This window comes from Mustela putorius, unplaced genomic scaffold (genome assembly GCF_011764305.1).
Source record: "Mustela putorius furo isolate JIRA1106 unplaced genomic scaffold, ASM1176430v1.1 tig00003988_pilon_pilon_pilon, whole genome shotgun sequence".
Taxonomy (NCBI): domain Eukaryota; kingdom Metazoa; phylum Chordata; class Mammalia; order Carnivora; family Mustelidae; genus Mustela; species Mustela putorius.
In genome coordinates this window covers 12,654,537-12,682,027 of record NW_025422127.1, presented here as the reverse complement: position 1 = coordinate 12,682,027, position 27,491 = coordinate 12,654,537, and the positions used below count along the sequence as shown (strand labels likewise).

Sequence of the window (27,491 nt, the reverse complement as noted above, 5' to 3'; positions counted from 1 at the left end):
GTTCTCCACGTGCCTTTCATCCTTGCAGCCCTATAGCCCCACTGGCCCCTCCTCCAGGCATTTCCCCAACCTGTCCTCTCCCGTGAGTCACTTCTGCCTCTGTGATTTCTTGTGTCTTCTGACTTAGAGCAGCATTAACTGGGCAGGTGACTGTCTTCCACTCATGATCTCTTTCTAGGCAAAGCTGGGATCCGTTCATTTCTAAAATTAGCATCCACGTCCCAACTCACGACTGGCATTCAGTGGCTCTTTCTTGAACATCTTGAAATCTAGGGATGAAATCATCATTATTAAGAAAGCAACCACAAGGGGGCAGTACCAAAAGGTCTAATATCGGCTGTTCTGACTTCCTTCCGGGGTCGGGTGTTCTGGGTAAGAGACCCTGAGGGACGCTGTAACACAGATGAGCTTACATTAAGCTGAAAAAAGAAGTCACACATAAAAGACCACATATTATACGATTCTATTTATATGACTTACATGACAGGTGAATCCATAGAGGTCGAAGGCAGATTATTGGTTCCCAGGGATAGGGAGCCTTAATGGGTGCAGGGTCTTTGTGAGTGAAAAAAATTTTTCGGAATGAAATAGTTGTGATGGGTGCAGAGCATTGTGGATGTGCCAAATTCCACTGAGTTGCACTCTTTGTTTAAATTGTTATTGAATTGAATTCAATTCAATTTGTGTTGATTTTGTTATGTTAATTTCATGTAAATTAATAAAGGAGAGGCAGAGGGAAACTAGACAGACAAGGGGGGAGAAAATAATGTGACCAGAAAGGCAGAAATTGAATTGATGGTAATAAAACCAGGAATATGGGGCAGCCACCAGAAGATGAAGTCTTCAAAGGACAGAGTCTGGCTTAGACACTCTGGAGACTGATACTTTTATTTCATCCCAATGAAACTGATTTCCAACAACTGGCCTCCAGACTGTGGGAAAACAAATGTGTGCTGTTTGAAGGCCATGGAGTGGGCTCATTTGTTACAGCAGCCCCAGGAAACTGATATAAAATCTTTATGATCTTTGTCGTGTTCAAAGAAAAAAAAAAAAAGGGAGAGATTGAGGGAGAGAGAGAGAGAGAGACCCTGAAGGGAAAAGGAACCAAAGTACACAATGATTGAAATGTACTTGGCCAAAAAAGTAAACAACACTGGGAACTGTGGGAGGGAAAAGAGAAAAAAAGTTAGAAAAAGAACAAATTTTTGGAAGTTATATCTTTTCACGTTTTTCAACAATTTGGAAAACATGAAGAAATGGCTCTTTCTGCTGAATATTTTTTGTTCTTCCTTATAAAATAATTACATCTGTAGTTTCCTGAAGTTTTATTAACGAGTCAAGAAACACATAACACAGTCCATAAATGGAAGGCAAAAAGCACAATTCGTATTATTTCCTGTATTCTCTTCCAAATTTTGCTACCTCTCTTCCTCCACCCTCCTAATTGTTGTCTGTGGGTTTAAAATATTTTTAATCAAGAGTTATGGGTTACTTTTTTAACTCACTTGTAATTGTTTTGCTGCTTGTTCCCAATTAAAAATGAACAGAAGACCGTTAAAAACTTTGGGATGTGTTATTTTCCTGTCGGAAATCAGAGGGAGCCCACAGCTTACCCTGGAGAAGGGTGAGGCGGAGTTGGATGAAGAGGAATGGAGAAGAGCCAAAGAATATTGGGGGGGGAGATTAGGGGTTGAGGGGAGTTCAAGAATTTGTGGGATTCATCTATATCAAGGGTCAGAAAATAAGGTTTTGAGAAGTGGGATTTCAGGAGGACACTTTTTAGAGGACTCTAGGCTGGGCTGGAGTGCATTAGACAGTTGGCGAGATCCCACAACATTTTGTGGACCACATATCCCCAGCGTTGAGGGACACGATAGATAATCTGTGATTCTGCCTGGGAGGTCTCCAAAGCAAGAGAAAGGAGGGTTCAGTGCAGCTCCTGTGGTACAGGTGAAGGGCAGGTTGCTTCTGTTCTGGAGTTTGTAGGGGCCAGGATTGTGTGTATTTCCCAAGGACTGGATGTGGGTCACATTTGGAAGAGGGGATGACTCAGAGCTAGCTCAATACAGCCTACTGTGGAGATAATGGGTTACGGCAGGAAGAAGTTGCAGGTGGATTTCTGGCCTTCTAAGGGAATGGAAAGGGAGTAGGCAAATTCCCCACTCCTCCCCCCAAATCGATGAACTCTTGGGTCATGAATGTTATAGGCAAGAATTCTCCAGAGACGGACAGTCCATGAAAAATCTAAAGCAGCACCTAATGAGAGAAAGAGATAGGCACTGAGAAAGAATGGGATTGAGAAAAAGGTTGAGAGAGAGAGAGAGAGAGAGAGAAAGAAAGAGAGAGTTTTAGGTATTTGCTAGGCCCAGAGAACACAAAGCCAATTTATAATGGGGCCACTCAGGTGAGAATGTTGTTGCTCACCTTACCATTCCTCCTCCTGGCCTCCCTCCTGCACCCCAAAAGGGTCCTTAAGAACAACAAGTCTCTGAGGAGTTGCCCAAGGAAGTGAGAAGAAACTGACCATGACCATACTTTCTCACATACCTGCAGCAGCCCCAGCTGGGGTTGAGGGAGGAAGTCTTACCTTTGAGTGAAGACCAAAGTGCAGATTATTCTGGTGTTAACATTTCTGAATAGTGGCTCTGTTTTGCAACTCAAATGAAAAAGAAAACTAAAAAAAAAAGTTTCTTTTGCAACTTGATATACCTATGGCTTTGTATTAGCCCCAAGTGTTAGAAAAGCCTTGTGAGTACCTGAGTTTTCCTCCAAGTGCGCCAGGTCCATGGAGCAAACTTAAAGGGCTGGGGAGAGACCGAAATAAAATAGTTTGCAGCAGCCTCCCCTCAAGGGCAGGTCCCACTTGTTTTACGTATGAAAGACTGAAGGAGAGCTTAGCACAATCTTAACAGCAGTGGTTTTTGGGGAGTGAGATTATGAGTGAGGAAGTCATTTTTTAAATTTTCTGAGTTTTCTGTATTTTTTTTTTTTTACCATGAACGTGGTTTTAATTGTATAACCTTGAAGAAATGAGAATCAACTGTGATCTTTGAAAAAAAGTGAAGAAATTAAGATTACATATGTAAAAACAATTTATGGCTAAAGTTCTAACGAAAAGTCCTGCTTGGCTGTCCTGGGCCTGGAGGTAGAGCCCTGGTCCAGGTGCAAGAAGAAGCAGGATGATGGTGAGAAAGAAGAGTGAGGGCCTATTGAGTTCTTCCCTTTGATCTTAGCGACCTGCCCCTCATGCCACCCTGCAGACCCCAAAATACAAACTGACACGCAAGTGCAAGGTTTCTCAGTGTCCATCTTCCAACCTGTTCTCTGTACAAGTTGTGAAAAACCACTGTCCTGATCACATTCGCCGCCTCCTCCTCCTCCTTCTTCTTCATCTTCTTCTTCTTGAGATTTTTATTTATTTACTTGAGAGAGAGAGAGAGATGGAACACATGTGCTGGGGGAGGGGACAGATGGAGAAGGAGAGAATCTCAAGCAGATGCCAGGTTGAGCATGGAGCACGACATGGGGCTGAATTCCATGACCCTGAGGTCATAACCTGAGCCAAAATCAGTAGTTGGATGTTTAACCAGCTGAGTCACCTGGGTACCCACTGATCACCTTCTTACAGGGACCTCCTGGAGAATGGGTCTGGGTGTAAAGGTTGATAATGGCATCCGAAGCTTCTCTTCCAGCCTTTTCTTCCTAACCTGGATCTTCTGATGAGGATCGATTAAAGAATAGCAGGACAAAGGAGAAGTGGGCTACCCTTTAGAGCAGGTTCCTCAACCTCAGCACTATTGATATTCTGATATTCGGGACGGGATCATTCTTTCAGTTAGGAGGCTGTCCTGTACACTGCCCGATGTTCTTTGGCATCCCTGGCCACTACCCATGGAATATCAGTAGTTCTACACACTCTGCACCTCCTGTTGTGACAATCAAAAATGTCTCCCGATATTGTCAAGTCTCCCATACATGTCCCCATTGCAGGTCAAAATCTTCCCCTGTTGTGAACCATTGCCTTAGAGGTAACGTCACCTACTCAAAAGAATAGGGCCCCCACATGAGGGCTACTTGTGATTATAACAGACCCCCTGGATGTCTGCGGAATGGACGGACTGACAATCTCCTTCCTGGAATGTTCATCATGTCTGAGGCCAGACTTCCCCAGATGGTGGTGGGGGACTGCTATGGACTGAATGTCTACATATCCCCAAAATTCATATTTTGGGAGCCTAATTCCCTTATGGAAGTACAATTGGAGATAGAGATTTTAGAGAGCTGATTGGAGTTAAATGAGGTCATAAGGGCAGACCAGAATCCTATGGGAGTGGTGTCCTTATAAAGAGAGGGAGGGACGGACACCAGGCAGTCTGTGCACCTCTCCAAGAGGGAGAACACCCCTGTGGTCTCTTGGAACCACAGGTAGCTTTGTCTCATGGAGACATATACTGGCCTGTTAGATGGAGAGTGGCCCAACAAAACCAGATGGGAGGGCTCTAGGGTTCCTTATAGAAATAAGCAATGATTAATCACTGATATTTTTTGCAAACACTACAACTGGCCAATCAAGTGACTCTTCAGCTTTCCAAAGAGCCACTGTGAATAGGCTCCCTTCTCCCTTTCAGGGCAACCTTAGAAGGCATGCTCAAGGAGTAGAATATTTTGGTTGGCTGATTTTGGGGTTTTTTTTAGACTGAACTTTAAACTCTTCCAGAGGAGTACCCAAAGTTTTATGTTGAAATATTTTTTAAATATGAACTTAATTCTTAAAAAATGCATTTATCAACTGAGGATTTTGCAGATCTGGAAATTTTCACTCTGAGCATCATTTCCTCTTGTAGGAGACAGTAAGAGAATATAGCATAGAAATTTTAACTGGGTGTGGAAGGTTCCAGAGTACTCCCAGGATATTGTTTTCATAATAATAGTTCAATACCCAATATTAGCTTTTCTTGGCATTTTTGACACTTTCTCTTAAACCCTGAGGAAAAGAGAGGCAGCAGCCATCCTGGTCAAGCATTATTTGTAAAATGAGGTTGTAAAGTCCCTTTGCTTATGTTCAGAACCATTGCCCTGGACCTCAAGGTCTTGATGTTGGACACAGATACCAGCAGAGGAACTTTTTGGCTGGTCCATCTAGGAATGAGAGAGCTCATCAAACAGAGAATGTGAAATCTCTTGAGATTCACCTTGGAAAATGGTGGAGTCTTGTTCCCATGTTCTAGAAGAAGGAGGTTCAGCCTATGAAGAGCTCCCTGGGGCCAGGACTGCTGTGTGAATTGGCCAGACCTGTTTTCATCTTCTGTCACCATGTCCTCAGCCTGGAGCACTCCAAAACTCTCTAGCTGTTTTCCCTGCAGAGGACTGGCCTCCTCCACACCACTCTACAAAGGACAGTTATAGTTTTCATTCTAAAGTCCCTGTTTGGTCCTGTTACTTCTTCAAATCAGCAAGGATGGACCTCACATTGTTTTTAGAGGAAAATCAAAGCTTCTTCAGTGAAAGAAGCCAAATACAAGAAACCAAATATTGTGTGATTTCTTTACATACAATACCCAGAAAAGGCAAAACTGTGGAGACAGAAAGTAGATTAATGGTTGCCTGCGGTGGACATGGTGAAGTGGAGATTAAGAGTAATGTGCACAGAGCATCTAGTTGGAGTAATGAATGTGTTCTAAAGCTGATATATGGTGATGGTTGCACAACTTGGTTAACTTTACTTAAAAAGCATTGAATTGTACATTTGAATAGGGTGGATTACATATGAAAAATTGAAGTATATTCAAGCATCTTATTATACTTACCAGGTGCTCCATGATACAGTTTCTAATGAATTCTCCTCTCTTGGGCTCCATCCCACCCCTCCCTCTCTCTGTATACTGGACACACACTGGCCCTGGTTCAGGTCCTCCAAGTGTCTTGTTCTTCCTCTGGGCTCCCACCTGCACCTTCAAGCACCTGCTGTGACCTCCCTCCCTGCTGCCTGACCCAAATCTGGCTGATACCCCTCAAAGCTCAACTTTCTGTAGGGTGGATGCCCTTGTCCACCCAGATGAGCTCAGGACCCTGTTCTGTGCCCCCATACCTGGGTTTTGTACACCTGGACTTTATCTTTCATGCCACTGATCACATTTTGCTGTGGTTATTTGTGTAATGTCTGTCCCCCTTACCGGTATATAAGCCCACACATAATTTGTCAACAGTGATATTCCAAGGCACATAGTCAGATTTTAGAAATATTAATTGTGTGGTTAAATATAAGAATGAGGCACAGAGGCCACAAGACCAGGCAGCTCTTCCAAAGAGCACATAGATTTATTGAGAACCCAGTCTTGCTCAAGGGAGGGCACACATTTTAGTCTCTCCCTAGGGACTACATGTGGAATAGAAGAGGGATATGGGAGGGAGTGGCATGACGAGGTACAGAGTGAGGAGATCACAGGTGTGAGGATGGGAGGGTGCGGGGAGGGGTACGTGGAACAAGAGAGAATAAACTTGGGAGTCATGGGTTCTTGTCTGGCTTTGGGATGCTGGGTGAGAAAAATAAGCTCCCTGGTCGTCTTCTTTTAACCTATGAAAAGAACTTGGCTCAAATATTCTATAATTCCAGTCATTCTACTAGACTAGGGCTTCTCAATGTCAGAATCACCAGGGGTGTGTGTTACAAAGGTAGACTCCTAAGGTCTACCCAGGGGTCTGGATCAGTCTCTCTGCAAGTGCGGCCAGGGGATCCCCATTTTAACACACTCTTGGGTGATTTTTATTTTTTAATGCAAGTTTGTGAAAGGATAGGAAATGCATCTATCTCCTTCACTCACATATCCCAAAGCTCCACCCAATGTAGCACAGAAATAGGATGCTCAATAACTATTTCTTGATGGGTGAGTAAGTAAATGTTATAGTCACAGAAATGGGGATATCTTGCTTTAACCAAGGCAGAAGAGGAAGAGGGTCGCTGCCTCATTATGGTCTATGGTAACTTCCCTCCTCTTTGGGGCTGAATTCTCCATTTATAAAATATGGTGGTTGGACTAAGTGGCTCATAGGAATTCTCTTTGCCTTAATAACCCACAGCACCATGAATCTGTAATATGGACAGCACCACGAATCCATGCTTTCTGTTTCCCTTCGCCTTCCACCTTGACAGATGAGAAAGAATCAAGGTGAAAATCAACAACAACCCAGAGATTCATTGTGAGTTTTAATAGGAGGGGCAGAGTCGGACAGTTTAGAGGAACGTATAAAAAGACCTTTTACTTTTTGCTGGAACATGATATGGTTTGTGCATAGCACATACATATTAAAAAATAGAAGCATCACATTTTACAAGCACATGACTGAACAAATTCTGGGTTTTTCTACTCACTTGACCCAAACTTGAGGACAGCTCTGCACTGGGACCCAGTCTGAGGTACTTATTGATTTATAGAAAGGGGAAAACCACATGAGGACACAGCTGTCTGAGTGCTGGAATTTCAGTAGTTCAATGAGGTATACAAACATGGTTCTGTGTTGGCTCTTGGCATGACGGACTAGATTTGGGATCTGTTTTGGGTGTAATCATTCCCTCCTTCCGTTCTAGGAAGAAGAAACATCAACTCAGGTGTAAGGACAGAATGGAGTTATTTCTATCTTCTCTCCTGGGCTTCTCCCAATCATTCTGGAAGGTAGCAGAATGAGTAGCCATTCCTGGCCAAGTGGAGAGGCAGGGGGCAAGATTTGAGAGACCCACTTCCTAGACACGAAAGTGGCAAGTGGCAGAGAGTCCCTCCTCAGTGACATCTGACCCAGAGCCTTTGGGGACAGAAAGTTACAGGTGCTTTCTAGCATCCGTCCACGTGAAAAGCAGCAGAAGGGGATAGACAGAAGAGAGAATAACCCCGTGTCTTAGGGGTCAGTGACTACTCTTGGTAGATATGTTTCTACCAGTGGCCGTGGCACATAATGGGCAAGGGCAGTGGACCTACAACTCTGGGAGGAAGGAGAACTACAGCTTGTGAACTTTCATACATTTTTCTCTCTTAGGATTCTACAGAATGATAACTTGAAGGCTCTGATGTCTAGGACAAGAAAGGGGCTCGGCACCATCATGAGAAGAATTCCAAACTTCCCAGCATGTGACAAAGTCAGGAGAGAATTTCGGGCCTGGGTTCCTGGCCTGAGAAAATCCTATAAGTCTAAAAAGGAGAGAGTTTTGTAGCCTAGATCCGGAGAGAGGAGAAAATATTCTCTTTCCTGAGCCACAGAATGGGGTGCATATGCTGGATGTGTTGTGGGACGTGGCAGCAGAGGGGGAAGGCTGTGACGGGTAATGGTAGGGGATTACAACATTATATGCCGCCTTCCATGGGAGGTTCAAAGACGCATGGCAAGTAGGAACGGAAGGGGTATTAGAAGGAGCAAATGATGGAGCAATCACAATCAACAGTTTCAATGGGGCAGTTGGGGTTTTTTTGTTTCCTCTGAGGTCCACCCATTGTCCTGAGGAGAGTGCAGACTCTACAGGGTGCTCTACCGGGTCCCCTATGGTTTTTGAGCTCACGTCTCCCCAGCTGAGAAGTTCATTCCAAGAATGTGCTCGTACATTGCTCCTATTTTTATAGATTGCTCTTGAAGAAGGAATAAGGCAGCGTCTGGGTTCTGGAGTCGCAAGTGTGCATGGAGCTGCCAGAGAAGGTTCAGGATAGGAGAGAAGCCAATGACTACAAAACTCTATAAACCAGGATCATAGCTCGGGATCTGGGAGAGAGATGACCTAAGTTGTTCGTAGTACATGGCAGCAGGAAGGCGAAGGTCATTCTTTCCCCTGCCTACGTGATGTCTGCTACAGCCTCTTGGATCCAATGGGGCCGAGAGCTCAGTTTGGAGCTCAGTAGACATGGTGATCAGACACACCTGTGCACAGACACAGTTGCAGGGGAGAAGGAACTGAGCAGTCCTTTGCTGATCTTCCTTTGTTCCTGCCCGTTAACCCACTTCTATGGCCGGAGAGTGACTTGTAAGCCTAAACCACTTACAGATCGAAGAGAAAGCTCTTGGGAGAGAATGCCTCTGGATAGGAGACATTTTAAAGAGTCAATGATGCATCACCACATCTAGGAATATATTCAGAATGTTCAACGACTGCTATAGCATAGGCTCCGGTGCCAGTTAGGACATAGGCAATTCCTAACTTTGAAGCAATTCCAGTCATAGGCAATGGGTGTGCTGGTACCTCTGCATGGTGACTGGATAGCAAGCCTGCCTGGTCCCAGGCATGTCTTAGCTTCTCCTTCTCATTCCTAGCACAAGATATGGAAGTGGACTTTTGGAGGAACTCCTTGTCACTGTCTGAGCACTTTTATGAGCCTCCAGAAAGATGCAGACAAGGTCTAGCAGTCTGAGGCCTTGAGACTCTCTTGAGAAATGTATCCCCTCTCATGCCGAGTTGGCTCCGAGGTTTAGGAAGAAAGGAACTAACACTTTGGGGCCTAACACTTTTCTGCACTCCCAGAGCCTTTCTGCACTCCCAGCACCTTCCATTGGGTATGGCTACATGCCTCGGGTTCTGAGTGCATCAGTTTCTGATGTACCCTGTCAAAGAAACTAATCAATTACTCTGGACAAGATAATCAGCTTTGTCCTCTGCCTCCAAGCAGACCTGCCCTTTGAATATTCCAAATGGTCAAGATGGACCAGTTTTCTCCCCCTTCCAGTTGACCCAAGACCCCAGCTCCTGCCAGTTTCTTCCAAGGCGGGGTCATGTCTACTCTTGCTCCTGAGCTCTTACTGTATGTTCAATCTTTGCTCACCTTTGTGGGGCCTTTTCCTCCTCATCCAGCACATGTCCTCCCTGATGTGTGCCAGACAGAGAGGTAGCCTGTAGGATGCCTCTGCTGAGTAGCCAACTTCCATGTCCAGCTCATAGTCACTCAGCTCAGATCTATCTATAGATGGTCGCATCTGCAAATAGAGAGGTATGTCGAAGGCGAAGGCATTTGCAGCAAATGGGGGGTTGTCTTCCAGGCAGGGGGCCCCTAAGAGTAGCGGAGGGTGTCAGGTCATTCTGTAACTTGATGGTTCATGTATGCCGAAAATATTTGCACTCTGATATGGCTCTCTGTGGTTTCAGATTTAGGAACATTCCAATCATTCAGGAATCTGAAGGCTCCAGGCAGACAACATTTATAGTCACTTGGGGGGAACCTCTGCTTTAAATACTCTCAAAGGACAGGAGGCAAGAAGGCATTGTACAGCAAGGAGCTGTTACAGCTTGGCTGCTTGAGTTCATAGAACTATCACTCTTCTCTTACTGTAGGGGGAGCAGAGGGGGCAAAGTCTGGAGGTCATGGTGCCCATTCTACTGCATCCAGCCACCAGTGTGAATGCGAGATGAGGACGACCAAGAAGGAAGTGAGAGTATCAGATGAGGACTTGGGTGAGTTTCCCGGACGTAGCTGGAGAGAAATCATCATCTGCAGTCCAAGCCTCTCTACTTCCTTCATGCCCTATTTTGTACCCCCTCACCCCTCGCCAAAGAGGTTGCCATTATTAGGATCCTTGTCATCTGAGGTTAAAATAAGACCCAGTTCAAAGTGAGGAAAAGTTATGGGCAGGGAGCCTGGCCCCGTCTTGTTCTTGGAGTCACACACAGCACTGAATCCTCCAGGCCGAATGGCACTCCGCAGGACATCCAGTCCCTTCCGCCGCTTCCAGCAGGCCTTCCCCAGCTGCTCGAGACACAGCTCTACCCCATTTCTGCAAGAAGAGGATCCCTTCTCCCCCAGCTTCCCTGTCAGGGCAGCCCAGTGTCCCCGGAGCCCTCATAGGCAGGAAGTTTGGAGCCTTCCCACTTTCCTTCTGGTTTGCAGATAAACCCTACTCTCCCCTCCATCCCGCCCTCCATGCTTAGAGGACAGCTGCTCCCACTGCCTGCGCACGCCATGCGTGCATGCGAGTGGCCTCTGAATGGAAGGATGATTGGGAAGTGGCACAATGAGAGTCCACATCAATCTTGCTGGTTTGACGGGAGACATTCTTGCAGGCAGATTCCTGCTGCAGTGATCCTGGGAGAAAGAAACCCGACACTCTGCCATGCCTTTGCTCAGACTGTCTATACAACGATGTGTGGTTATACACCAACACATGCACATGTTGCCATGCTGGCCTTTCCCCGTGCACATGGTCACATGCCCCGTGTAGCTTCTTTCCTCACTTGAGTTCAGAGCATATATCCATCGCCATTCTAGGAGGTTGGTTGCAAGCCCTTTCTTGGGTTGGTTACATACCATAGGGTCTGGTATGGCTTCTCCCCAAGCCCAAGAGAAGCCTGACTCAGGAGTCGTGGGGGGCAAGGGGGATTGTTCATTTGTGCAAAATTCTGATACAAAAGATGTTGCTTTCAATCTGAGAGCCTCCTTTCCGGGTCCTTATATCCTGGGAAGGAAGTGAGTGACAGTCATGATGGGGGACACCTTGCTGCCCCGCTTCACCCGTCCGTATTTGCTCAGTGCGATGTAGGTCCCTCTGTACAGGTCTGACTCGTAGGCATTGTAATTGTTGGGCAGGAGGGTTTCTCTGAACTTGCATTCCTCTTGGAAGCTGGGCTGCCAAAGAAATGGACAAACAGCAGAGGCTCAGTTACAAATGAGGTGTAACGGGCCCCCTACCGGGCGTGCCTCCCCTCCTCTCTGTCAGACAACCAGCAGGGATTCTGAGCCATCCTAGGTGAACTGGGTCATGGAAGGTCAGAAAGGAAGAGACTTCTGAGCTGTTGGGTCCTTCTCACGTCCCCTCCTTTAGGATGAAGAAACCAAGGTCCAGGGACAGCAATGGTCTGGATCACAGGGGGTGGGGCTCCTGACCCTCAATTTAAGGGCGCTCTCCTCTTAGCACCTCGCTGATAATTTATTCCATTCAGAAAAGGATACAACAGGCTGTTTTCTCATGTCCACTGTGAGAGGTGGTCTCGTGGAGCAGGACTGGGAGCCTGGGCTCCACTTAGTAACTTCCCTGCTTTCTAGCTGTGTGATCTCGGGCAGGATCTCCCTCTCAGCCTTTGTTCCCTTTCCTGCAAGCTGTGTCCTGGGCGGGCAGGTCTTTTCCAACGCTGCCTGTTGACTATGTTAACCATTTCTTCTTTCCCCTGGTGTCCACTCACTCTGTCTATTCCAGCTTATGCCCTAGGTTTGCAACCCCTTAAAGAGGTTCATTCTTGGTTTTGACTTTGAGCCCAGAAGAGGCCCGGTGCCTCCTAGACATTCATGGCAAGTCTGGGAACAGAAATGGTGAGGAGCAGCCATTTTTATGGGGAAGAGAACCTGGTTCCCTCTGTGGCAGGTGGTGCCGTGGAGTCTGGAGCCAGTGATAAATCAGCCCCTTCAGTGCTAATTTGGTAGAGAAGCGTGTGTGGACCATCTGTTCAGAAAATGAAGGCTGAACTTCCTGTCACACATCAACAAGTTCATTCCCGCTATCACCCATGTCGTCCTTTATTCCTAGAAAAGAGGGCCCTTCCTCCCCAGGCCTCTGGGCCCACTGCTGAGGGAGGCTGGGGAGATTTCTGTGCATTGGACAGGGAACGGCTCTGTGGGCTCTAGAGGAAGAAAGAGCAAGATAAGAGCCAGGAGATCTGGGATCCTGTCTCGAAAGAAGTACAGAATGAAACAAAAAGAGAGAGGTGGGATGTAATTTCTGACTCCTTCCTGCTGACTGAGGCCATCGGCTATAAAAAGCCCACTCAATGGCCTGCCGGCTGTGCCAGAGGTGTCATCTGACCTTCTCTGAAGGAATCGTACTGTGAGCACCCTGGGCTGGTGGAGGCGGGGGATGGACCAGAGCCTCTTCCTGTTATGAAGGGAGGGTGATGAGCTAGCTCACTGGGCTCCCAGGCCCCTCCCCCACTGCACCCCGCCCTCCCCCCTTTGGGCACCTGCACCTCTCAGGCAGCACATACAGGACTGTGTGATCCCCAGGGACAGCTTCTTCTATCCCAATAGACTCCAAGTAGCCCAAGACAAGGACTGTCTTGTCAGGTACGTGACGCTGAATGGACCATGATTTAACAGGGGCAACAGCAAGGCAGGTGCATACCCCTCCCCCTCCGACTCCATGGCTGGCTCCTTCAATGCAGTGTGAGAGTGAGCTAGGAGCAGTGCAGTGTGAGGAGGGAAGGGCACACTCCCCTCCTGACCTTTGCCCCTTTCTCCTTTCCCCATTTATCGTTTAAAAGGCACTTCCACAAGTGCTAATTTACCTGGGATGAATATGAAAGCTTCAGCCAGCCACACCAGCTGACTTCCTAGCAGCACACTGGGCACTTGGATTTTCCCAAGCTAGCCTTGTTATGGATGGTCAGTAAGTATTTGTGGAAGGACGGTCCCAAAGGCAGAGAGAATAAACTAATCAAAGTAGGTAAAAAGCATAAGTGTACACTGGTTTGAGGGTACGTCGAGGATGATTTACCTCTTAATTAGCTCTGTGAACAGGGACACATGGTTTAACCTTCCCTCCTCTGACTTAACCTCAGTTCTCTCATCTCTACATTGGGGGACAGTAAGAATAATTATGCCATAGAACTGGCGTGAGCATGAATTGAAATAACATACAGCAAGTCGTTGTTATAACACCTGGCACGTAGTGAAGAAGAAAATATTGTTATTATAACTCTTCTCTATCACAAACTACTTTACATTAAAAGCCCTGAAAGTCTGTCTTAACCTGGATTGCCCTTCCTGCAAAACCTGCTGTGGGTTATGACACATTTTTGGTTTTAAGCTCCGCAGTTATGGACTGAATGACTTCGAGACCTTGAGCTTGTATGAGAAGAGCACAGAACTAGGGTACACAGAGGCTGATGCTCCAGCACTGCTCTTTGGACAGAGGCTGATGCTCCAGCACTGCTCTTTGGGGCCTCTCTGGACCATGGTTTCTTTACCTGTGCATGGGGTGTAGGGTCAGCCACAGGAGCTAAGATTGTTGGTGAGCCAAGCTCTGAAGCAACAACGCTAGGAGAAAGTACACTCAAAATTGATTATAAATTTAACTGAGAAATAAAACTACACCGATTAAAAGTCTGGTGCATGGGCACCTGGATGGCTTAGTCAATTAAGCTTTGGACTGTCCATTTCGGCTCAGGTCATGATCTCAGGGTCCTGGGATTGAGCCCCATGTGGGGCTCTGCGCTGAGCATGCCGCCTGCTTGGGATTTTCTCTTTCGCTCCTTCTCTCTCAGCCACTGCACACCTGCCCGCACGCACATGTACATTACGTATTCTTTCTCTCTTTCTAAAAAGAAAAACAGGTCTGGTGCAGATCGATGAACAAAATAGAGTCCAGAAGCAGAAGTAGATCCAAATATATGTCAATATAAAATAAAAAATGGATCTGAAATTTATATAAAATAAAAGCATTTCAAATCACTAGAGAGAAGATGGGGTTGGAACAACTGGATAATATCTAATAATAATAATAGTAATAAAGTTTGACTTGTTATTTCATTCCTTACGTTACAATAAATTCTACAACTAGCAAAGATCTAAATGTGAAAATGAGAACCTTAAAAGTCCAGAAAAAATTTGTTTCAATAGTCTTGAGTCGGGAAGCTGACTTTTTGAGCAGGACACTGAAAACTAGACACCATAAAAAAAGCAAAACCAATAAATTTGACTTCTGCCTGGAAAAAAAAAATTACCTCAAAACAAAAATATAAATAGCAAACTCAGTTAAAAAATAGTTGCATAAGAAAATAGTTGCCATGTTGGAGCACCTGGGTGGCTCAGGAAGTTGAGCTTCCAACTGTTGCTCAGGTTTTGATCTCAGGGTCGTAAATTCATGCTGGGCTCCATGTCAGGTGTGGAGCCTACTTAAAATAAATAAATAAATAACAAAACCCCAATAAAATGAAAATAAAAAATAAAAAAATAGTTGCAATGTGTATGTGTCAGAGAGTACAATTTTGGTACTATATGCAGAACCCTTAACTGAGAACTGTTTATGAACAGACCATTCACAGAAAAGGAAATACAATTCTCATTTGAACATGAGAAAATATACCCAATGAGAGAAATCTAAATCATAATGGTGAGACATTTTTTAATTGTTTGATTAATAGAAGTCAGGTGTTTGATAATATTCTTTCTTTTTTAGAGAGAGAGATAACATGGGAGCAAGCTGGGGAGGGGCAGAGGGAGAAGGAGAAGGAGAGAGAATGTCAAGCCGTCTCCACGCTAAGCTTGGAGCCTAACTCAGGTCTCCCTCTCGACACCCCGAGACCATGACCCAAGCCAAAATCAAGAGCCTTGACGCTTAACTGACTGAGCCACCCAGGTGCCCCTTGATAATATTCTTCTCTTGGTGAGAGCACGAAGACTAGGAATTCTCATTTAATGTCCCTGGGTGTCTGTATTGTAATGAGCTCTATACAGAGCAATTGGACAATATCTTCTAGAATGAAAAAGGACTACTAATTCTTCTTCTAGGAATTATCTTACTGGCACACTCCTACACATGTACAAGAGTTACTCGCTGCAACATTTTCTATAATAGTAAAAGACCAAAAACCACAAAGTGTTTATTAGGAGGGAAGAAGTTAGTTCAGTTCTGGCAGAGTCCTACAATTGAATACTGTGAGCCATGAAACATACGGAACCTCCATGTGCATGAACTTGACATGGTCTCAAAGCCATACTGGTAAGTGAAGAGGCAAGCTTCGAAATGGTGTGTAGTGTGCTCTTATCCGTGTGAGTTTATAAGGTAACAGTGAGGGCACACTCACAGGGACACAGGTTCTTCCGGGAGCAACACACAAGGCCGGGTAGTGCCTTTCACTGGGGAGGTAGATACTAGTGGCTTCAAACGCCAGTGAGAAAGGGACTAAATTTCCACGGCATGTTCTTTTGTACCTTCTCCCTCCATCCCCTGCCCCACCGTGTTCACATATTACCTAGTCATGTAAGTAGATGGTTTAAAGCAGGAAAGGAGTTCAGGATAGGAGACGGGCCAGGAAACACAGCCAAGAAAACATTTCTATCAGAAACTGGTGGTCCCTCCGCCCTTGTCCGGTTCAGCCCCTGCCACCCACTACTTTCCCCTCTGTTGTAACTTAGATATCCCTGGAGAGTACCCCACCGTCAGTGTCCAGGAGAATGAATTTCTGATCTGGATGGTGCTTACGGGACAGATTTCGAGTGTGGTTTGCAAACTCGAGAGAGGAAACCAAACCCTGGTGCCAGCGTGCGGAGAGGAGAGGAAGGGAAAGAGGAGGGACAGAGTGGTTCAGGCAGGAAACTCTGGAACCTTCTGCCCGTATCCTCCATTCTAGAATGTGTGGATTAAGAATCCAGTCTTTCCTAGCATCTGGGGCTCCTGAAACATTGTTAAATATGCACAATGGCGCTTATTCGCACTGTGCTTTGTGCTCTGCTCATCGAATTTGAGGGATTACTCAAATTTTCTCTCCTTTCACAAAAATGTTTTCCTACTTTCGTTTGGTTCTTTTTCTCTAGCCTTGCTCAGATTCCCAGCCTTCCCCAGAACTGCGTACACATCTACAGTGAAATATGAAGTTTGCTTTCGGAGCCCTCTCTTTCCCCTGCCTGCCCCTTTCTGCACCCCTCCACCCGTCCTTAGGGTTCAGACGGCAGGAAGCCAAGACCATTTCCCTGAACTCTTTGAAGCAGCCGACGCTTCAGGCCAATAGGCTTTTCCCACTGTCCTGCCTGATGCTCAGTGTGGTATCCAGACCCAGCCCCTTAATCCGTGCCTCTGGCATCCTGAGCCCCCCGTTCTCGTGGCCTGGGAGTGCTGGCTGCTCTGAGAAAAGCACTGGTGCCAAGTGAACGCCGTGTTAAGAAAAGGAGCTACCATATATGATTACTCGAACAAATCAAAATAATTCCACCAGATCACATTTCCTGGGCCGGGCGGGCCTCAGGCCCCACCAGGACAACGTCTTAAATTCCATGTAGGTCTAATGAGGAACCAAAACTCCAAAGAGATCAGCTCTCACAAGAAGAAGGGCATTTTGGAGAGGGATTTTGCAGAGGGCTGTTTCAGTGTGTCACCTCTGGCAGAAATGCCCCTTACAGTCTGGGGTGGAGGAAACAACCATCATTTGTCTTCAAACAGAGCTAAGTCACCTGGACTGCTGGGGGTGGGCGCTTGTCTTTAAAGTTCTTCCTCCCAGGGCTGCCTTGGCCACCTGCCCCTCTTACTCTGGTTGTGTGTGTGCCTGGGAAGGGTTGGGGGAAGACGTATTTAAGGAGGTGGGGAGTGAGGAGAAAAAAAAAAAAGGCTCTTTTTTCTAAGACCCTTTCTTCTGCAGCCCCTGACTGTTTCTTTACCTGTCTTTAGTAGAAATGGAGAAATACCATCTCCAAGCCCTGAAGAGGTCTGTCTATTGCACCTGCCTTTTTTTGGTAACACACAATTGCATTGTCAATTTACAGTGTTTGAAAGGTTTTCAGCAGGCACATCATTCTCTAATTCTGGTGTAGACTTTTTTTTTTTTTTAAAGATTTTATTTATTTATTTGACAGAGAGAGAGATCATAAGTAGGCAGAGAGGCAGGCAGAGAGAGAGGGGGAAGCAGGCTCCCTGCTGAGCAGAGAGCCTGATGTGGGGCTCAATCCTAGGACCCTGAGATCATGACCTGAGCAGAAGACAGAGGCTTAACCTACTGAGCCACCCAGGTGCCCTTTGGTGTAGCCTTTTGTAGCAGGCAGGCGGTGAGCTGGGGAAAGTTGTCTGCAGGGCTCTGAGGTCTCAGCCCCTAGTCCTTCCCCTGGAGCCAACACATCCCCTCAGGAATCTGTTCTCTGAGCTTTGCTGCTGAGTCCTCCCCTGTCCCGAAGTAATGCCCAAGAGAATAATCAAAGGCCTTGATGGATGAAACAAACAGCGTGTTTTGCACGCTGTCATACTACTACTGATGAGAAGGATGTAGATAGCTATAATTAGTAAAACTAAAATCGCTTCAAAGCATAGCTCAGTTCGTACTAGCTTGTTGTCTGTGTACATTTTTCTTGGCCAAAGGATTCTCATAGAACATTGTCAGGTGGAGACCTTTGATTTTTTTCAATTTTACTTTTAAAAGGATGAAGGAGATTGGAATTCACTGATTTCTGCCTCTGGCTACACTCAAGAGAGCAGAGGTCCAGGCCCAGAGAAGGTCAGTGATTTTGCCCCAAATGAGAGAGTAGTGGAAAGCAGGAGGGACAGGGGCTAGGACTCGGGCCCCAGTCTCCTGCCGGTGTGCTTCCGCTGTGGGCTTCCCGTCCGTGACCTGCAGAGCCCGGAGGCGGGTCCACGCACAGCCCTGACTGGACGTGAGACCTTGGAAACCTTGCAAAGTCCTGTCTGTAAAGGGAGGATAAAGATCACACACACCTCCCGGGGCTGCTGGGGGCGGCAGGGTGCCCGACAAACACTAGGTGCTCAATATGGGATGGTTATTATCTAAGAAGAGCGAGGCCGTCCTGAAGCTGTGTACCCCACTTTCCTAGAGATGAAGCAGATAAGAGGCCACTTTTCCTGGGCGGCTTTTCAGGGCTCTTATTCTCTGACCATGAGCTGTCCCGTGTCCCCAACCCCAGCACAGGTCCCCTCCCCCCAAGAGAAATCTCATTTAGCTGCAGGCTGTAGCAGCTGAGCCAGGGGAGCTGAGGCAGCTCTAGGGGCTTAAGGGAAATAGTGTGAATGAAATCATCACCCAGCGGGAGTCTTCCTGGCTCCGGGGATCAGTTGGCAATTGTTTTTTTAGACTGTGATAACAGGCCCCTGAGGGGCAGCAGGAGGGGGTAGAGGTGCTTCAGCCGATCAGTTGCCCAGGCCTGGGGCACAGTTTGGCCAGACACCCTCTTCCAGGCCCACTCTCTGTGCCCTGGCCCTGGGCTCCAGGGGGGCCGAGCTCCCACCTCGGACAAGGTGTTCCTGGACCCAATGTTCCTGGGAAATGGGAGAGGGGTTGAGTGTGCAGAGTGAATGGGTCTTTCCTCAGGACAGCACCCCCCCCCCCACTTTCCCTGGACTTGTTCACTTAGTGAACCCTCCAGCTAATGGGCCCACTTGACCCCCTTTGAAGTCATGGGCCCTGGTGGCTGGGGCAAATGTGTCTCCTACATCAGGAATCAGCCCACTTTCCGGCATGGCTCCTTCCCTTTTGCTACTCAATGCTTTACCCCTTTGCAGTGAGATCTAAATGTTTTCTTTCCACCATCCCTTTCCTTTCCTTCCCTTTCATCTTTCTTCCAGATGTGGAGCTTGAACTCACGACCCTGAGATCAAAACCTGAGCTGCGGTCAAGAGTTGGACGTTTAAGTGGCTAAGCCACCCAGGTGCCCCTGCAGTACTTTCTCTGACTATGATTAAAGCTTTGAGTTTGGAATCTCATGTAGGTTCTCTTGCCAGGGCCCCACATTTCAAGGGGGATGTGGATAAATGCTCCTGTATTTATGCCCTTTCCCTGCTCAGAGTTGAGCCTCCGTCTGGGTAAGGAGAAAGCAATACTAGAGAAGGGCTTCTGTAATCTGGGGTTCCTTCCTCGGAGATCTACCTGCTAAATGATCCCCTACAGACAGTGTCACAGCCAACAACCTCCATTCCTGGCTTTCCAGTCAGTGGGATCCCAGGTACTGTGCAGGCTGGTGAGAAGGGGCTTCTGGAGATGACTCATTCCACAGGAAGGGGCCCTGCTGCACCCACACCTATGTTGGTCCCAGGCAGCCTTTGTCCTTCCCCATCACCTTTGTGCAGACAGGTGTCTGAGAAATGGAGTGGGAATTCCAAGGCTCATGCTAGGTTTCTACTGCCCAACCCTCCAAAGGCCATGTATCCTGGTAGTCCTCACACCTTTCTGTGCCTCAGAAATACCAAAGAAGCTTCAAAAACAACAAACAAACCGATATCCAGACCCCCACCCCAGCTCTGCTGGATATGAATCTCTGATAGAGGTCCCTGACATCTATCTGCACTTTGAACACCAAGATGCCGTGGATGCAAAAGGTCTTACCTGCCTCACCTCTAGGAAAGTGGGGTGCCTCGCCCTCCTTAGATAATGTAATAGCCGCCCCATATTGAGCACCTAGTGTTTGTCGGGCACCCTGCGGAGGGCTTTCCAAGCATTATCCCCCCGCAGCCCTGGGAGGTGTGTGTGATCTTTATCTTCCCTTTACAGGCAGGACTTTCCAAGGTTTCCAAGGTCTCATGTCCAGTCAGGGCTGTGAGTGGACCCACCTCTGGGCTCTGCAGGTAATGCGTGTCACACCTGCAGCAGAAGGGCCTGTGGTATAGAGACTGGGGCCCGAGTTCTGGTTCCTGGTGCCACCTACCCTCCAGCTCTTCCCCTTACTCCAGACACCCACTTTTAATCCATGCGTTGTCTCCATGCAAACCGACCCAGACTTAGAGTCAGCACTAAAGATCAGACAGAAGAGGGCACCTGAGCACCCCCTTTGGGTGGGTAGGGAGCAGACCCCCTCTGTAGGGACAGCTTCCCCAGAACCCGGCACCAATCCCAGCTCTCTCTGCTCACTTCCTGATGCTCAGTCTGTCTCCAAGGAGAGGTAGAACAGCACTCCACGCCCTTCTCATAAATAACTCTGGTATTCCTTGACAATTGCTCAGAGGTCTACCTTTGTAGCTTTCTTATTTCTGTCAAAAGAACTCCCAGTTTCAACTTCATAGGCATGTTTTCCCAGCTCATATTTTGGAATAAGCTGAATCATGAGAGGAGAGCCCCAGGGCTCAGGAGGTCAAAGACAGCAGAGATTTAGGTATATATGCTTAGAAGTTGGCTAGGTTCACCAAAGGACTAGCATTTGCCCTCCCAGGGGTGATCTGTGATGGGGAGGGGACTAGCGGTGGGGTGTCAGCCCAGAGGGTGGGCTGAGTATGTTTCTCTAGCCTCTGGGATCAGGGGTCAGAGGACTTAAAACCTTAAAGTAAAATCTCAACACCCTGATGAAGGTGTGCTGGACCATAGGTAGGGGTACCTCTCAGAGGGGAGTTCTTGCGGAACAGCACCCCAAAGCCTTGCTTCTCTGGGCCCCTCCAGCTCAGGGGATCAAACCCAACCATAAGCCCGGATGACAGCTTTATGCCGGCGTCCAGCTCTCCTTCAGAACCAGGAGCCTCCTGAGCCATGATTCCTAATTAATTACAACAATGGAAGGGTCAGGAGAAACATGGCCCAGAGCAGATGCGAATTAACTGTGAAGCAAGCGAGGTATGATTTCCAGGCGGGTTACTGGTACGGGCCCCTCCTTCTTGTTCTAGACAGATAGGCACTTCTCTACTCAAAGCTTTTCTAGCATTTTCTTCAGCTGTGTAAGCTGCAGCCCTCACAGCTGGAGGTTGCTCCCTTAAGCTGGAGCTCCCCCGGCCCCATAGACTCACCGTTGTGTATAATCTCCCTTTACTGTTCATGGCAATGAAGAGGGCACTTTTCACTCCAAAGAGACTCACCACACCCCGCTCCACTGTGGAAATCTCCAGCAGGCCTGACAAAGAAAGGGGGGGGGGCACGTTACCCAAGGCTTGTGTGGAGCAGCATGGGATATCAAACTAGAGGTGATGCCACAAGGACATCTAAGCCCGTCCCCGGCTCCTAGAAAGCCAGACCCTGTATCCCTGATCTCACTTTGGACTCGGCCAGTCCTGCCACTATACTGTCAAAGATCCAGCTCCACAAGGGCGGGGGCGGGGGGGGGGAGGGTGCTGGTGGTTCTGACACCAGATCCAAGGCTTACAACCTAGCTACGTAAGATTAGCTTTCTGACTTAATCACATGAGGTCCTGGCCCGGGGTAGAAAAATGAATGCTGATGAGTTTTTTCATAAAGTTGATTCTCCACATGTTTCACCAAATCTCAGCTCATCTCAACTTGCAAACACTGCAGCCACACAGAGGCTGACGGCTTAACTGGATTCTGCAGCTCCTGTCCCCTCTTGGTCGGGCGAGTCTATCTATGCAGCAATCCTAGGACAAGGAGCCTGAGGACAGAGAAGGCAGGTTGGACTATAAAAGAAAGATGTACTTGAGCAGGAAATTTTGCAAATCACTTGCCTTTCCTTGTCAAAGAGGGAAGCTAAGTAAAAATCAGCTTGAGTCTAACCTGGTCCCAGTCCCCTCATTTATTCTCTCCACCCATGCCTTATGGCTTCCCTGCTGATGGTTTCTGGTGGTCGTCCAAGGCCATAGATGTGCCTATAATGCTGAAGTAATTAGTGCCACTGGGGCCCCGGGGGGTGATGGCAAAGGACACCAGAATGCTCAGACCTCAGCATATCAAGCGAGCAACCAGCCACGGTCCAAGTGAGTCTAGGGGAGGCGGCTATCCTGTGAGCATCCAAGCAGGGAGTAACACTTCTCTCCCTTTTGCAACAAGACCCCATGCACCAGAGCAAGTCCCCGTTGTCTTTTAGCCCTGCTTGAGCCCAAGACCCCCGCTTCCCGACTGGCCATAGCTGGCACTCACTGTAGGGGTTCTCCTCGTGGGTCCCGCTGATCCGGCCGTCGGGGGGCACCTGGAGGTGAAAGCCGATGCCCACGTTGCAGTAGAGTCTCCTCTGCCGCTTGATCCCCACCAAATAGCCACTCTCCCAATTCACCCCAGCAATCTCTCCAGCTAGCCCAGCTCGAGACCTTGACAGCAGGGTGCCCCAGCCCCTGGAGTCCAGCAGCGTGCTGTTGGCGCGGGTGCCTGCAGGCGAGGGCACCACCATGCCCACTAGGACGCCTAGGAAGATGAGAGCCCGCAGCGTGCCCTGAAGACGTCCTGCTCCCCGGGACATAGTGATGAACAGCCTCTGTCCCAGGGCCATCCACCTTGCCTCTCAGGCACGTGGTCAGAATTAATGGCCCTAAAAATACCGCCCTTCTTGTTTTTCTCCCCTCAGCATGGCGGCAGGGGCTTATTTTTGGAAGGCAGATGAAGGCTGCTGACATGAAACCAAAGCCTGCTTTGGGCACTCGGGTTGGGAGCAGAGGGACCCAGGCTGAGCCGAGGCTGGTAGGGACCATGGCTTGGGGACGGCGTCTAGCTCGCCCGCTTGCTCCGTCCCGAGTTGATTATATTTGATTTGACCTATCTTTATAGTTCAGCAGACTGTCCCTCCCCTCCACCCATCATCACCCTGACGTCAACTGTCCCAGCTCACTTATCCAGGGCTGTAACATTAACCTGCTCCTGGGCCTGGCTGGCTCCCCAGACCCCCATCACCCTCCCCACACCCCAGGGATTCTGGGAGCCACTGTCATTCCAGCTATGAGGCAGGAATGAAGTAAGCAGGGAGCATCTCTGAGGGAGGGAGGATTTGGCTGGGGGCCCAGGGGAGAGGGAGGCAAGAGGCCACCCAGAACCCAAACTGGGCAAAAGTTCTTGGCCTGGCAGTGCCGCTGACTTCCTTATTTAGAGGGCAAAGGGTAAAGATGGTGATAGGGAAAGCTTGGCGGCAGGTGATGACCGTGGCCTTTGAGCTACCCTAGAGACTTTTTCATGGAAAGAGCTCACGGTAACGCATGCCAAGGTAAGCTTTGGGGGACACCGAAAGACCAAGCCCTTTTAACAGGAGAGAATAGAGATTTGGTGGTGGAGTGTGGGGAAGTGGTCAAAGGAGCTTTAGGATTGTCAAGGAAGAGAGAGCTAGGGTCAAACTTCTTCTGGCCATGGCCTTCACCCAACCAATGAGGTAGAAGTTGTGCTGGTCCTTGACAGAGTCCTCTGGCCATTTTCCTACTTGGGTTCATCCTTGGCATCTGACTCATAGCATTCCCATTTTATAAGAAGCTAAGGTGTAGAAAACCTAAGTGACTGTCCTGAGTTACCATAGCTAACAACTGGCCCGAATCCAAAGCCTGTGCTTTTAACCCCTCACAGAATTGTCTATAGTAGAAGTTAGATGACCAGACTGGCCCACCACAGAGTCTACTGAGCTCATTAAAAGCTAAAAGTAGGGTGCCTGGGTGGCTCAGTGGGTTAAGCCTCTGCCTTCGGCTCAGGTCATGATCTCAGCGTCCTGGGATCGAGTCCCGCATCGGGCTCGCTGCTCAGTGGGGAGCCTGCTTCCTCCTCTCTCTCTGCCTGCCTCTCTGCCTACTTGTGATCTCTCTCTATCAAATAAATAAATAAAATCTTTAAAAATAAATAAATAAATAAATAAAAGCTAAAAGTACATCATAGAATTATTTCAATAGCACAAATGATTCACTTCCACATACAGACTGGAGGTTATGGGCAGCTTGGGGAAAGCTCCTAGGACGAATCCCACTGTTTAGGGATTCTTCTGAGACACCATTCCCTTCCCTCTGTTTCCAAGCCTCCTGCTCTGGTCTGGGTCAAGCCTTTGGTCTGTACTTGAACCTGCCTTCTGCCTTTCTGTCCTGTTCATTTGGATTGATGCTTTGCTTAGAATTTCTGTCAGGCCATGCATTTCAGTCTTGCCCTTGATATGTTCTCTCAGACCCCCTGAAGCCCTGACATCTTCTGCCATTATCCTCCGCTGGTAAAATTAATGGGGAGGGATACATGTACTTCTGCTTAGGAACCCCTCCGCACCAGGACCCCCAGCTTCCCGAACGTCTTGTCCCTCCCTGGCACCTCCACTACCTTGTTTCCAGCTTCACTGTCACCAATACCCTGGTTTCCCAAAAACTGTGAGTGACTGGCACCTGTGGGCACAGGTTGAGTCTACTGTGTAGGCTTTTGATGGAAAATCATACAAAAGAATCTCTGCAAAGTAGGAGAATCATGAATAATCAAAAGACAAAAACGTGACCTTCACTTGATTTCATATATTTAAGTTTTCATGTATGCAAGAGGAGTGGAGATGTCTTCTTACTGATGATCAGTTTGGAATATTGTCTTATTTATGCTTGCTGTGCTGATGTAGGGAAGAGGCATCCCAGAAGCATGCTGGATGGTAAAAGGTCCGTCTGAAATGAACACTTGTCTTGGATACCTGGAGAGGCGCTCATCATCATCACTTGGCACCCATCCACTTTGGGACTGCCTCAGAGGAGAGATTGAACTCTAACAAGGTCCACACCAGACTTCAGTAAAAATGGTAAATCTCTTGAGACTCCCTCCCTCCCAGATTCTTTTGTGTGCAGAGATTGTGGGTGGTGTCTTTTAAGGCAATGGGCTTTTGAATGGAGGACACCTGAATCTGAGTCCCGATTCCACTATTCGTGAGCTCTGTGACCTTGCAAAAATTTTGAACCTCTCTGAGCCTCATTATTTTCATCTGCAAAATGAGACCTTCATTTCATAAGCCCGTGATAGGGATTAGCAATGATATATGCGAACAGCCCTGTGCAAAGCACAGTAGAGCTCTCCTTCAGTCCTTTATCACAAACACTTCGAAAATCTCTCACCCAATTGAGGAAGGACAACCCCAGAGGAAGAAGGACCCTCTCTCATCTCAGGAGGTGGGAGAGAGACATATGGGCTTCCAGTTCTTAATTCCTGGCCACAAGAGCATATGTTGTGATGGCTGTTAACATATGCCAAAGCAGGCAGTCTAGATTCCTAAAATATTCTGAAAACCAGTAATAGCCTTGGTATCGTCCCTGTTAAATATAAAACTTAAGTAATTCATTCTATTAAAAAGCCTGAGTCTTATTTTTATCGGGTGATGTGATGAGGCCCTGTTCTAAATGTGCCTCCTGGGCTTTTCTCTATAGCAACTCCACTGTGCTCATATATCCATATATTTCTCCTGAAGGCTAATTAAGTTGACAACTGCTCGGGCTTCTTGGTTTACCAGATTTGCACTTGACCCTTCTCTTGGGGCTTAGGGACCCCTATGGATGTGAAGTGATAGAGAAAAGAGTAACAGGTGGGGGAGGCCTCTCTTTGGACCCCTGTTTCGAATAGTTGCCCAGCAGCCTTTGGGGTTGTCAATCACTCTTTCTGGAAGAGCCAAGAGTTACTGGAGGTGAGTGGGAAACAATGTTAATGTCTGTCTCCTTCCATGACAGGGTCTTTGTCCCTGAGCGGGGTACCACTCAGTGCGGCTCCGTCAAATTTGGCACATCACCTACACAATGGAACCACTTCTGTAACACCGAGCAGGTGGCGTTCTAGGACTCTTGTGTATTACATAATAAAGCTCGAGCTCCGCAGAGTGACCCTAAGGGACAGCATATCTAGCTCATGTTGATTGTGAAAAGTTGTGTTTATTTGTATTTTTCTCATTTGGCTTTGAAAAAAGTAGTATTTGCTTATTTCTATAGATAATTTGAAAATACAAAAAATTGTAAGATAGAAAATAGAATAACTATTTGTGTTTAGTGTCTTTTTCTCTTCTGTCTCAGGTTTTCGTTGAGCTCCTTTGGCCGCCTCCCTTTGCCTCCCCTTCCCTCTTGCTCAGACAGGCACCTGGATGCCTACCCCTGGTGTTTTAGGGTTGAGTTTGCTTGGCAGGTATGGCATGGGCATGTGCCGAGGGGGAGGGATTAAGAAGAACCCTGCCTTTGAGCTGAGCAAAAGAGGTACTTAGGGTTCATAAAACTTGTTACCAGTGGGAGGATTTAAGAGAGAAAGTTGGACCAGAACAAAGGTCTTCAGCTTCTGCCAGAGAAGTCAGGTGCTGCCTTGCTAGCTAGTCAGAGGAGGAATCCATACTTTGTTCTTTCCCAGTGGGACTCAATTTTTCCCGGTCTCACCCATGTAAGCAGGACTTACTCCATTATGATCCAAATTTCTGGAGTTTTTGCCTCTACGATCTCACATGGAGGGACTTTACCCTACTATAAGTCGTTCCCAGGTTATTTGTGGAGTTTCCAGAGCACGTCTCACACGTGTTTGTGACTACGTGACTGCTCCTGTCTGGGGTCCCTGCAGAGCATCTGGGTGGACCATGCTGTCCCTCAGCCTGCCACCTCCCCCTGGCAGCCATGCATATGGCATTTCTCACCACAGCTCATGACCTGAAGCCCTCAAGGTTTGAAAACTGCTTTGTGTTCTTTTTCAAAGAAGGAACGTGTATCTTCGTTCTCTTCCTCATAGTTATACTTATTAAAGGAATGTCTGACTGGTACTACTTGTCCTCTGGTGATGTATTCATCTGGATTTTATTTTCAGATTCCCTACTTGTAGCACGTTCAGTCTTTGTTCATGGGACAAGCTCATCCGCTTCGGTTCCCTTTTCCTTCAGGATGGAGGCTCCTCACCCCTCAAGTAAATAGACTTCTGCTGGGGCCTGCCCACTGGTTGTCTACATGTGTCTGAATCCTGACCTGAGTTCACATGCAAGACTGTTCTCCACTCCCTGCTGCCCATCCTTGGGGAGGGAAGGTGGCTGGGCCCTCTGCTTTGTGACCTGGCTGGTCGAGGATGTACAGAGTCTGCTGGGGGGAGTCCATGTCCTCCCCTCCACCCCAGAAATCATCTTCTGGATCTATCCTTCAATCTGAGCTCCCATCTTGCTGTCATTTTATGTCTTCCTGTCTCCTGGCTCTGTCATTCTTCTCTCGCGCGCTCCCCTGTTCTCCCCCCCACTGTCCTCCAC

General features: G+C 47.7%; 1 protein-coding gene across 1 annotated transcript; it reads right to left on the bottom strand.

Annotated features, from left to right (window-relative positions):
• Window positions 1-7,203: 7,203 nt before the first annotated feature.
• On the bottom strand, window positions 7,204-23,026 carry FGF6 (fibroblast growth factor 6). Its single transcript, XM_004778279.2, has 3 exons — window positions 22,457-23,026; window positions 21,376-21,479; window positions 7,204-11,588 (listed from the first exon to the last, which is right to left on the bottom strand). Exons 1-3 carry the CDS (start codon window positions 22,800-22,802, stop codon window positions 11,412-11,414), a joined length of 627 nt encoding a protein of 208 aa, XP_004778336.1. The 5' UTR covers window positions 22,803-23,026; the 3' UTR covers window positions 7,204-11,411.
• Between the last annotated feature and the right edge of the window lie 4,465 nt (window positions 23,027-27,491).